The sequence below is a fragment of the Microplitis demolitor genome, chromosome 8, assembly GCF_026212275.2.
Source record: "Microplitis demolitor isolate Queensland-Clemson2020A chromosome 8, iyMicDemo2.1a, whole genome shotgun sequence".
NCBI lineage: Eukaryota > Metazoa > Arthropoda > Insecta > Hymenoptera > Braconidae > Microplitis > Microplitis demolitor.
The window spans coordinates 2,418,233-2,431,494 of NC_068552.1; the positions used below are offsets into that span (position 1 = coordinate 2,418,233).

Here is a 13,262-nt window from a genome sequence, read left to right on the forward strand (position 1 = left end):
ATTCTTTCATATTTAGTATCATAAAAAACATGGCATGGACTAAAATTTGGGTATTCTCTATTAATTATGTATATTATAGTTATATATATTTAATCGTTTTTAGTAACAGAATAGTTTAAATATTAATTTATTGAAAGGAAATAAGTACGATCGTTTTTTTCGCGTAATTGAAATGTAATCCGAATGATACAGATAAATTTATTTATCTTGATACATAACAATAAAAAAGAGTTGATATCGTGACAATATTCGAGTCAAGACCTATTTAACTATATAAAATTAAATATCATTAACTAACTCTCATATAGCTATAGCAGCACAACAATATTCTATATTCTCTTAATACTATAGGTAATAATAATTTTTCTAAGTTAATTTAATCTTACAATAGAAAAGGATCGAAAAAATAAGACGCAAAAAAAAAAAATTATATGAATACAAACCCGCATGAAAAAAATTATATTTTAATTTTAAATTCGAAAATATATAATCATATAAAACGGCAAAAATTTATGTATGTTTGAATATAATGTTCATATAACTTGAAAGTATATTTTTTCTTATAACATAAACTATAAAAGAAAATATATATTTTATCATAGAGCATCGTATATTCAAAATATAATTTGCTGGTTATGAATCCCAATATAATGAAATATAATCGAGACATATATTTTTAAGTATAGTAACTGCTATAAAAAAAAATAATTTTCATTATATTTTTCCAACATATCGCATTATATATTGGATAATATACTTAAAAATATATAATATAAATATTTTTTTAATCGGGAAAATGAACATTCAATTTATCAGTTGAACTCAGGAAAGAAAATAGAGGTACAGATTAATAAAGAAAGAACGGATATCTCAGCACATATTAAGTAGATCTGACCATATAGATGTTTACATGTAAGTGTGCGTTTCAATCAGGGGATGTCAATTTACAACTCTGACTTAAACAAACCGAATTAAGCTTTTTTAGGTTTACAACTTGATATAAGCTTGGAATAAACCTTTTAGACTTGAAATTTTATAAGTCGATAATATATATTAGCTTATATATTAACATTATAAAATGACTTATGTGTTTATAATATAATTTTCAATATATGGAGTTCATATAACTTGAATATATGCCATCATATAATATTATATATCATGTTTGTATACTTTGAAAATATATAATTATATAATTAAAACGGCAAAAAAATAGTTATTTTAATATATATGACTTCTTATATGAATAATTATACTGTAATATAAAATGTGTTATATTATTCAGTATAATTTCAGGATATAAGATTTTTTCATGCGGCCGCAAAGGTGCTTTTCGGAGACCCTACCTACTGTCCCTATTTTGCGGCCTCGGCCGCAAAATGCTTCTTGACTGTACTTTTCCTCTACAACTAGACGAAAATGATAGGGACTACAGGGAAAAAAATCACATTCTATCTTACCGAACGAAGATTTTGATTAGTTTCTCAATTCAATTACTATTGAGCAGTGGCGCTAATTTTCTCTCCTCTTGCAATATAGGGTTTGTTACTATACAGAATATGAAAAATTACTATACGCAATGTATTTTTCGCTAACACGATTATATTTTTTCACTATCTGTATAGTAAATTCTACTGTGTATAGATAAAATTTAAAGTTGGTAGGGATAGCATATACAAATATGTATTACAAGTTCTGAAACTTTTGTCTAAAAGAGACATCGGGCCGTCAGACATAGGAAAGGACTCGCGCGCGGGAGATCAGGGTTCGAATCTCGGTTGAAAAGAGTGATTTTTTAAAAAACAAAAATCGACTCCAACACCAATACAGATGACATAAATAACAATAATAATCAAAATGATAGCAATAATAATAAAAAGTTAAAAGCTAATAAAAATTTTATTTCATTTATTTCCATCCTAATATAATAAAATTTACTAAACGGAATAGTAAAATATGCTGAATATAACTAAAAATTAATATGCAATATAGAAGATTTTCCATAGCCAGTAAATGAGAAATTACTAAACGAGTTATACAATATGATTATCTGTTTATTAATTTTTCATATGAATCATGAGCGTTTGAAGATTACTATCCAAATTTAGTAATTATTTTCATAGTATTCCGTAAAATTTATTACAATTTTTTCTTCGTGTAATCGATTCAGTTGAAACCAGTTGCAAAAAATAATTTTGATCTGAATTTCCACGACTTCAGTTTCCGATCGTTCCTCTCCCATATTGACCTTAATATTTTAAAAAACAAAAATTTTAAAAACAATTATTTTTCTTTTTCAACGAATCTGTATAAAAACCATTATTCATGTTTATTTTCTCATGCATTATTCTATAAATCACACTTTTTTCTTTTACAGCAATTTTTTTTTCATTACTTTTCTTCTCCAACGGAATATATAAATAATGTACAAAGAAAAAAAAGAATAAAATAAAATAAAATAACAAAAAACTAACACGAGACTACATCCGCAGTGTTTTTGTATGTTACTACAACGTCACTCGGTATCAGACTATCATGCATAAAATAATATCACGCAGACAAATTTGTCTCTCAGTCATGTATATAACATATACTAGTGTATTTATATACATATACATATAAATACGCATATACATTATCAGTTATATATACATACATACATATATATATATATATATATATATATATATATATATATATATATATATATATATATATATATATATATATATATATATATATATATATATATATATATATATATATATATATATATATATATTATATATATATATATATATTATATATATATATACTTAATCAAAATATTTAAATTATAATAAACCAAACGTAATAAAGAAAATAGATCAGGTAAGTGTTTCCCTGAATTTACTTGTCTGTAAGATAACAATTCCTTTTTCTTGTATGATGTATATATATGTAGATAGAGAGCTTTCGTATCTAGTCAGATTACAACTCGGGTGTAACGAGAGAGTGCGCTAACCTCATTTCGACATAAAGCACACCTCGAACGTTGGGAAATATGGTTTTGGGTAGAATGTAAATCCTACTGGGAGACTACGAAAGTGCTCCAACGAGAAACGCGTATAAATATATATATATATATATATATATATATATATATATATATATATATTTATTTCGGGTAAAAAAAAAATTATATATAGTTATATACGAGTATATATATGATTTGTGTAAAATAATATGAAAGTTTATGTAACACTTTTGGCTATTTATGCAATAACATATCATTATATATATATATATATATATATATATATATATATATATATATTACTTCATGCAATTATATATAGCTACATATAGTTGCATACAATTATATATAATTAACATATGATTATATACAAAAGACTATTATATATGAATTTATATAATTACAGGAAGGAAAGGAGGGGGGGGGGGATGGGCTCCTTAAAAAAGAAGGTTTATATTCTGAGTGGATCTGACTTGTTCTAGTTAATATCCTGCGTCTGTTAAAAATTAAAAATCTTAAATATATGATTTTTTTACCCCTTTTTCTAAGCTTCTGCCATGTATTCGTAAACAAAATGCTCAAAAAATGAGGCATTAAAGTTTGGGGCAAAATGGGCCCTCCAAGAAATCTGCTAGAATTTGGTTATTACCTTATTTTATCTTAAAAGCTACTAAACAAATTTTTTAGAAAATTGAATTTTCGCGCTTAACTATTATGTTTTGTATACAGAAAAATTGAATAGATTATGGCATAAGCTCGGATAGCTCAGCTGGAAGAGCACTCGGCGCGTAGCCGACATGGTCCCGGTTCAACTCCCAGATTGTTTTCAAGCTTTTAAAATAAAAAAGTAAGTTTCAAATTTAAGTTCAAAAAATTTTTTTATTTATACGAGTTAGAACTAAGCCACAATCTCAAATACTTTGCAAAGTTTCCTTATTTTTGAATTATTTAAATTGAATAAAAATTTTGGAGGGCCTATTTTGCCCCCAAATATTTCGAGGCATCAAAAATTTTAGGTGACCCATTATGCCTCCTCTCCTCTTATTATATAATTCCATATTATAATATCTAATTATATTATAATTATATATAGGGGAGGGGGGGGGGCAAAATAGGCCCCTGAAATTTTGAGGACCCATTTCATACCCAAATCATCCAAGCCACTGAAAAAAACGCGGTTTATTATGACCCTTCCCCCCTTTACCTAATTAGATATGAATCGCATATAATTATATATACTCATATATATAATTTTTTGTACCCGAGAATTTAAAGTCCAAAAAATGACTAAATAAGCGTATCTGTGTGAAAATAGAGAACAGTATTAGTATAAATTCAATATTATATTTTAGATAATTAACCTTAGCAATCCTTCGAAGAGCTTAATGTGTTCAGTATTATATACATATATATATAGATAGACATAGGTATGGATGAGTATATATTATAGATTACTGACTAAAAGCTTTGTAGCATAGCCAAAACAGCTAAAACTTAACATTATTAAATACTTTTCATTGCTGTTAATAATAATTACCAAGTATAATCTACTTACCGTTTTCTAACAGATTATCATATATTCATAATGATATTGAATTATTAATTATAGTATAAATTTCAGTAAACGATTATTTATCAATAAAAAAAAAAATTATCAATAAAAAACATCGTATAATATTTTTTTTTTTTTTTTAAATTTTTTATTCATCGTTTCTTACAAATTGGTTTTAAATAAATTTAACTATATATAAACTGGTATTGATGAGCACATAAATAAAATTTTATATCACATTAGATATATAACACAAATGTATTTTTATTTATATACAATATTTACAAACGTATTATCTATAGTATTTTAAATTATTAATAAATACAATTATAATAGTCTTATAAAACGTTTAAGTCTCAATTTCACCAGTAACAATTTTATTTAAATGGCTATTTAAATTTTTTATTTTTTATATTTGATTTGTAATTTGCGATAAAAATTATACTCTGAACGACTATACCCGTTGACATATTTATTTATTAATGGATTTTATGTTCATAGCAGTCACGAATCGGCAAGCTTATAACTTTTTTAGTTTAAGAACGTAAAATATTAAATACTGAGTACTTGGGAATATTTTTTTCATTAAATTCTGTTTTTTTAATGAGTACTAATTCTTCAGTACAGCGATAATGTTTTATTTTTCAGTTTAGTATAATTACTTCTGTACTTAGCATTCAGTTTTTTTTTTTTTTTTTTTTTTTTTTTTTTTGAGAAATTAAATCTAATTGAACTTTTATTAAAAGAAGAATTTAAAAAAAAAAAAAAATTTTTTTGTTACAAAAAATTTTCTGTTTATTTTTTGATTATTATGAATTTTAGAGTTACAAAAAAATTATCCTCGATAAAATTAAATATCTAAGACAATTTATCACTTTAAAATGTTTTTCTCTTTAACCCTTTTTCGGTCGCGTGCATTTTCCAGCCGAGTTAGTTCGCATGGTGAGCGTCGCGCCACCGTGTTAAATTGAACGCACTGTTGCCAAATCTCAAACTGCGAATTTTCTATGCTTACCCAGAATTAAATTTTTTTTCTTTACTAAGAAAATTTTTAACATTTGTTCTATTTGAATATCATTATTAATATTAAATAACAATTAAATATAAAATAAAGTAACGAAAGCAAAAACTAACCTGAAAAATTACTTCACTTCAATAGTTATACCAGTTATACCTATTCTACATGGGGTAAAACAGGCTAAAATAGTGGCGGTAAAGAAACTTGGCAACAGCGCAGTTTGAAATAGACTCAGACATTTACTCACACTGGGCAGCGGAGCGCCGCTTTCTCATAGTCGGTCTCGAATATTAAAATTTAGAAATATTTTCCAAGTGTTTCTATGCTTGTAAACAGCGTTAAAATTTTCAAAATAGTTCAAAGAAGGAATTAAATTTTTTCAAAGCTACTGCTACCACTATTTCAATCCATTTTGAAGAAAAAATAAATAAAAATATCCATATTCACCTGAATAGTAACAGTGTATTAGAATTTTGTTGTAAAATCAATTTAAAAAGCCATTTAAATAAATTTAAATGAGTAAGATCTTAAAAAATACATGTTTGTTACCTTGAAGGTATATTATTTTATTTGGCATTGAGGTCTTACTTTTAAGTAGCTGGGTATATTTATTATTTTACAAATGAAATGCAGCCTTATTCGAGCAATGATTATGGTTTTAAAAAAATAATAACAACCTGTGTAAAAAAAATTCGATTCAAAAATTAAGAACTTTGAATTGAACATTTTTGGAACTTCAAAATAATTAAAAGTGTGAAAAGTTTTCAACTAGCATGGAGTTTTCATCTTTGTATTTTCTTATTTTTTTTTTTTTAAATTTATTAAGCAAAATTTATTTGAATTGACAATTATATGAGTTCATAGTACACATAAATTTGTATTAGAAAATTTTTTAATACAGAAATCGGTTAATTGAACGCAAATCGTTTGTGTTATTTTACTTTAACTGATTTTTTATGTTAAATGATTAAAAAATCTGGACTGTGATACATTTCTTGTTATTCGAGAATTAACAAAAAATTTGTGTTGTTTAGAGAAACACACCCACGCATTTCTTCGTTACTATAACCAAGCAAAGCTCCGTAGCAGCATTGTCTGCAAGAAAACTTGGATTATAATCGATTTATAATAAAATATAATCATAGACAACTTTCATATTTTTATAATTCTGTTCAATGATTTTTTTTTTCAATTTTACAGGACGATAATTTATAGCTCCGTTTTTTTTTGAAAAACCACAGGAAATTGAACTAAATGTTTTCTAAATTGACCGAAGTTATTTTAAGGTTAGATCAGTATACTTGAGTTGGTTAGGTTATGTGCTTATATTTATTAGTTAATTTCAAGCCGAAAAATCTGTTGAATTCACACAAATTTTTTGTCAAAATAACAGATTTTGTGTTCAATTATTTAACATTAAATTTGTGTTGAAGATCAACACAAACGCAATGTGTTGAATTAACCCAAAAATGTGTGAAGACCGTTTGCAACGCATGATTTGTGTGGAATTTTTGATATTACGGCAAAAAATTGGTCGTATAGAAAAATTTTCCAAGTAAAAGTTGTTCAAAATTTAATTTTCTGAAAACAATGTTTTATATCATTTTTTCTTAGGATTAATAAGGAAGCCGTAATTTCAAAATTAAGATTTTCATAATTAACAAAAATTCAAATCATTCATTAAGAATCTTAATTTTGGAATTACGGTGAAAGTATCGGTCGTATAACAAAATTATAAGAGACATTTTTTTGACAAAATTAAATTTTGAACAATTTTTACTTGAAAAACTTTTTTATAAGATCAATATTTTCACCGTAATTTCAAAATAAAGATTTTCATAATCAATAAAAATTTGAATCATTCATTATGAATCTTTATTTTTTGAATTACGGTGGAAATATTGGTCATATAAGAAGATTATAAGAGACATTTTTTTCCGAAAATTGAATTTCCTACAACTTTTGTATGAAAAATTTTTCTATTAAACCAATATTGTTGCCGGAATATCAAACATTTGAACGATTTTTTTCAAAATTATGGCAAAAATCTCGTCCCTGATCACTTTTTAATTTTTTCAGTTCCAAAAATGTTCAACTGAAAGTTCAGAATTGTGTCAATTTTTGAAGTTCACTGTCATATAAGTTTTCGAAACAAATTTTTATCTCATGGGGATAAAAATAATAACATATTGAATGATATCTATATCGAGTTTATTCTAAGTTACGACGCATTAAAAATTATTCAATGGCTTCTTCTGTTTCGATCAAAAGTAATTCATTGCTCGAGTAGTGATCATGTAGATGTGTACCTATATTTATTTATATGTATAAGAATTTTTTTTGTCATTTTGACACGAATTTTTAAACAAGTTCAAATACAGCTTTCTTGAAGCGCCGATGTTCTTACAATTGTTTCAGAATAACGACTTGGCCTTTGCAAGCTGTAAAAATTCTGTAAAAAATTTAAAAGTTATAATTTTTATTATTTATGATCATAGTTTTAACTTTGATGTTTAAATTTGTCTTGTCTAACTTTTTTTTTTTTATATCTGTAGATTATTTTTATTATATATTTTTTTTTGAGATAGAGTTAATGTTGAATTGAGATACTTACATTAGTCGAAGCTCGAGGATAATCCGGATTTTCAAGAAAGTCATGAAGCATTTCTCGACCCTCCAGGTGGCATGGCCTGCGCGGCAGAGAACCGTAAACTGAAAGTTTTTTATCTGCAAAAAAAAAAAAAAAAAAAAAAAATAAAAAAATTGTTTTATATCGAGTAACAACTATTGTTTCATGAGTTTTCGTATTAGAGGACGAAGTTAAATCTGCTGGATTGTCTTTCAAGTTTAATAACAAAATAATCATAATAATCATAATAATAATAATAATAATAATAATAATAATAATAATAATAAGAGATATAGATGACATTTTTATAACTCTATAAATTTTTATTTTATCTACGAAAAATTCTCAGTAAAAAATTTTTTATTGTAATTGTAACAATAGTCGAGGAATAAATTATAAATTTAAAAATTAGTACCAGACATGTATAGGAATACTTATTTTATGTTTTTTTTTTTTTTGTCAATTTTTTTGTACATTGTAAAAAATACTTGACTTGGTGTAGTATATGTATCTCAGTTTAAAAATTACACCAAATATCGAGTTAAATTTAAGTGGTGTGAATTAAAAAATTTTACCCTGTCAAGCGTGTAAATATGTAATTTATGATAATTTTTCATCAAGAATAATAATCATAAAAATATTGAAATGTTTAAAATGCTATTCAATATCCAAATACCATTAATAAAGCTATTGGTTGATCTATCCTAACAAAGTTGGTGTTCTGTCACCGCTTATAGTTGTCATAGCAACGGTTGCTATGGATACTGTCATGGTAACGGTTGCTATAGTAACTGTTTATATGGCAACGGTTGTCATAATAACGGTTGCTATGGATGCTGATGTCATGGTAACGGTTGCTATGGTAACTGTTGCTATGGCAACAGTTGCTATGGCAACAGTTGCTATGGATGCAGTTGCTATGGCAACAGTTGCTATGGTAGCTGTTGCTATGGCAACGGTTGCTATGGATCCCATTGTCATGGTAACTGTTGTCATAGCAGTGGTTGCTATGAATGCTGTTGTCATAGTAACAGTTGCTATGAATGCTGTTGTCATAGTAACAGTTGCTATGGGGACTGTTGGTATGGCAACGGTTGCAGATAATAGAAACTATAGACATTCATGATAAATATTTTAAAGAACAACTTTTTCATAAAGAAAGCGTGTAAGGTAGTTATCAAAACGTTACAAGAGTTTATAAATACTAGGCGCGTGTCAGCGCGTAAAAACTTTCTAGTTTTTTAAAATTGTTCAATAATCATTTGTTGCTCATTAATCCAAATTGTAACGAGTAACATGGAATAGTGTAAAAAAGGTAGATTACACCGTGTGAAAATTACACGAATGGATAACACACCGAGAATATATAAAAAATTATTTCACACTACATGGCCGTGTAAAGTTCTTGAGAGCCAGTCTTACACCAAAGTTCGTTATGGTGTATACTTAACACATTGTGTATTCTGTAATGACGGTCAGAATGTGTTAAGGTAATGTCAACCACTCTTTTGAATATGATAGTTATTAAAAATGATTTATGTTTTAAAACTTTATTTTACTCAAAATTTGCCTGCATAGAATTTCAGATCAACTATATTTTTTATTATTAAAATCACAAGAGTTCAACTTTTTCTTATATGTGTCAAATGTAGATGTTCTACAAGTAGACTTTTTTTGGAATCAGTTTGAAAATAATTTTTTCGCACGGGATGTTGACTTTATATTTTTTGAGCATAATTTTAAGACATATTTTAACATGAATAGACTTAAATGAAATTAGCCGGTACATGTTAAGTACAAATTAATTAACAGCAATAAGATGCATAGATCTTTGATGTTACAAATTTCATTTCGTCTTGAGTAAACGTCAGTGCTCAAGAATCAGAGTAACAATTTTTTTTTTTTTGTTAATTAGATGCCTTTGAAGGTAACAACTAACATAAATATTATGTATATTTTACTTATAATTATAGTAAGAATTCATTAGACTAATGAATAATATGTTTAAAGAAACAAAGGATCCATGACGAATTATATTATATTTTACTGTCTCATTTGCATTATACTTTTTTAAAAGATACGTTATGCTTTCGTTTGTGTTTATTATAAATATTTCGTTGAAGTATACGAAATCATATATGCTACAAGTAATTAATTATACATAATACTTTTATGCAACAAAATATTAAAATTAAATTAAAAACTCAACTATACTAAGAAATACCACTGAAAATAATATCAAAGGTCAAACTATAAAATTTCAAGCAACTTTTTTTTTTGGATTCATATCACCTGTTAATAATCATAAATGTGATGTGTGTTTTTAATAAATTGATTATAAATTATCAATTTATTAAAAAATGTTTAAATTAATTTAAAATTAAAAATTGAAAATGTCAATAAAAAGATATTGGTTTAGGTCCGATTTTTGAAAATCGAGTTTTCAACATATCTCGATGTTTTAAGACCCTAGGAAGCTATTCTGACCATTTTCAAGCTAACGTCCGTCTACCTGTGTGTGTGTGTGTGTGTGTGTGTGTGTGTGTGTGTGTGTGTGTGTGTGTGTGTGTGTGTGTGTGTGTGTGTGTGTGTTGGGTGGGTGGATGGGTGGGAGCGATTAAAATTGTTTATTTAAGGTTTCCGTTACATAAATCGTAAATTCCTCGACCGATTTATTTCTTAAGTTGATCGAATCTTAGTTTCTACAATCTTTTTTGATTGCTACAAAACACGTACAAATTGGTTGATTGGTTCACATGAATTGTCGGACAGAAATTACTTTTCTCAGCAAAGTGAATATTTTATTGGTCCAACCATTTTTGAAGCTTCAGGAGCTCAAAAGTTCACTTATTGTAACGTTTTCAAGTTTTCTGAGCGAGAAACTTTGAGGATGGCCGACAGAGTCAACCGTTTCTCAGTTTTTTTTTCGTGTAAGTTACTGTTGTAATTATATCATATTATATTATAATTGTAAATTTATTTCATTGTTTTTATTGCAATCTCGGATGGATAACTTCCGTTTTTTACAGTTTACACATTTTTCTGACAATTTTATTGTCTTTTTTTCTCTCTTTATCCATACTGGTTTGCAATCGAGGGGCTTCTTAGTGAACGAGATTGCAGGCAGATGGCAGTCTGAAGACTGTACCTATAGAACAAACCTTAAAGAGCAATTAATTATATCAATTTGAGAAAAATAGTTTATTTGCTCATGGTAGAATGCTAACCTAAGCTTAACTAGAACTTGATTTCAAGAATAAGAGTGTTGCCCTCTTTACGGAAAAAAAACTAATGACCACTATTGAAAATTCATTAGTGCTGATAAGTGTTTTATTAGTAATCATAAGTGACCATTATAGTACTGTTATTAGTGAATCTTACAGGACTATTGGATGTGATTAGTGTTTATAGTGCTGTATTAGTCAGGGTACTAATGGATCTTGCAATACTATTTGAAATGGTTTGTTTTGAGTAATGTTATATTCGTGTTCATTAGTACTTTGACTAATGAATTTTGCAGCACTATTGGATGTGATTAGTGTTAATAGTGTTGTATTAGTGTTGATTGGTTGAAGTAGTAATGGATCTTGCAATACTATTGGAAGTGGTTAGTTTTGAATAATGTTCTATTAGCATTCAGTAGTACTTCGACTAATGGATCTTGCAGCCCTTTTAGAAGTGATTAGTGTTAATAGTGTTGTATTAGTGCTGTATTAGTCAGAGTACTAATGGATCTTGCAATACTATTTGAAATGGTTTGTTTTGAGTAATGTTATATTCGTGTTCATTAGTACTTTGACTAATGAATTTTGCAGCACTATTGGATGTAATTAGTGTTAATAGTGTTGTATTAGTGTTGATTGGTTGAAGTACTAATGGATCTTGCAATACTATTGGAAGTGGTTAGTTTTGAATAATGTTCTATTAGCGTTCAGTAGTACTTCGACTAATGGAATTGCAGCACTATTGGATGTGATTAGTGTTAATAGTGTTGTATTAGTGTTGATTGGTTGAAGTAGTAATGGATCTTGCAATACTATTGGAAGTGGTTAGTTTTGAATAATGTTCTATTAGCATTCAGTAGTACTTCGACTAATGGATCTTGCAGCCCTTTTAGAAGTGATTAGTGTTAATAGTGTTGTATTAGTGCTGTATTAGTCAGAGTACTAATGGATCTTGCAATACTATTTGAAATGGTTTGTTTTGAGTAATGTTATATTCGTGTTCATTAGTACTTTGACTAATGAATTTTGCAGCACTATTGGATGTAATTAGTGTTAATAGTGTTGTATTAGTGTTGATTGGTTGAAGTACTAATGGATCTTGCAATACTATTGGAAGTGGTTAGTTTTGAATAATGTTCTATTAGCGTTCAGTAGTACTTCGACTAATGGAATTGCAGCACTATTGGATGTGATTAGTGTTAATAGTGTTGTATTAGTGTTGATTGGTTGAAGTAGTAATGGATCTTGCAATACTATTGGAAGTGGTTAGTTTTGAATAATGTTCTATTAGCATTCAGTAGTACTTCGACTAATGGATCTTGCAGCCCTTTTAGAAGTGATTAGTGTTAATAGTGTTGTATTAGTGTTGATTGGTTGAAGTAGTAATGGATCTTGCAACACTATTGGTAGACAGTTTTGAATAATGTTCTATTAGTGTTCATTAGTATTCTGCCTAATGAATCTTACAACATTGTTGGAAGTGATTAGTGTTGTATTGGTGATCAGTAGTACTCTAAATACTGATTCTGGCAGCACTATTGGAAGTGATTAGTGTTCACCAGCTTTTAATTAACGATCATCACTAGTCTGAGTAATAAATCTTACAATATTACTGGAAGTGATGTGTTAACCAGGTTTCAACAGTGTTCATTAGTAATCTGAATAGTCAGTACTACACTGCTGTGAAATTCCAATCAATGACATGAAACACACTAATGGCACTAAACGCACGATCGGCACTAATGACACTAAATCATTAGTGCACAAAAAAGTTGAAGCATTAATGTTGATTAGTGTTTTTCCGTAAGGGGCAACTCGAACAC

The 13,262-nt window shown here is 27.3% G+C and overlaps 1 protein-coding gene across 1 annotated transcript in view; it reads right to left on the minus strand.

The window, feature by feature from the left end:
• Positions 1-7,816: 7,816 nt before the first annotated feature.
• The window catches only part of LOC103580770 (hemicentin-2), a 167,709-nt gene continuing 162,263 nt past the window's right edge, over positions 7,817-13,262 (minus strand). Inside the window, exons 11-12 of the mRNA XM_014441311.1 lie at positions 8,201-8,313; positions 7,817-8,038 (exon numbers count right to left, since the gene is read on the minus strand). Of these exons, the coding sequence (XP_014296797.1) occupies positions 7,958-8,038; positions 8,201-8,313 (194 nt within the window). The 3' untranslated portion in view covers positions 7,817-7,957. The remainder of the gene's footprint in view (positions 8,039-8,200; positions 8,314-13,262) is intronic.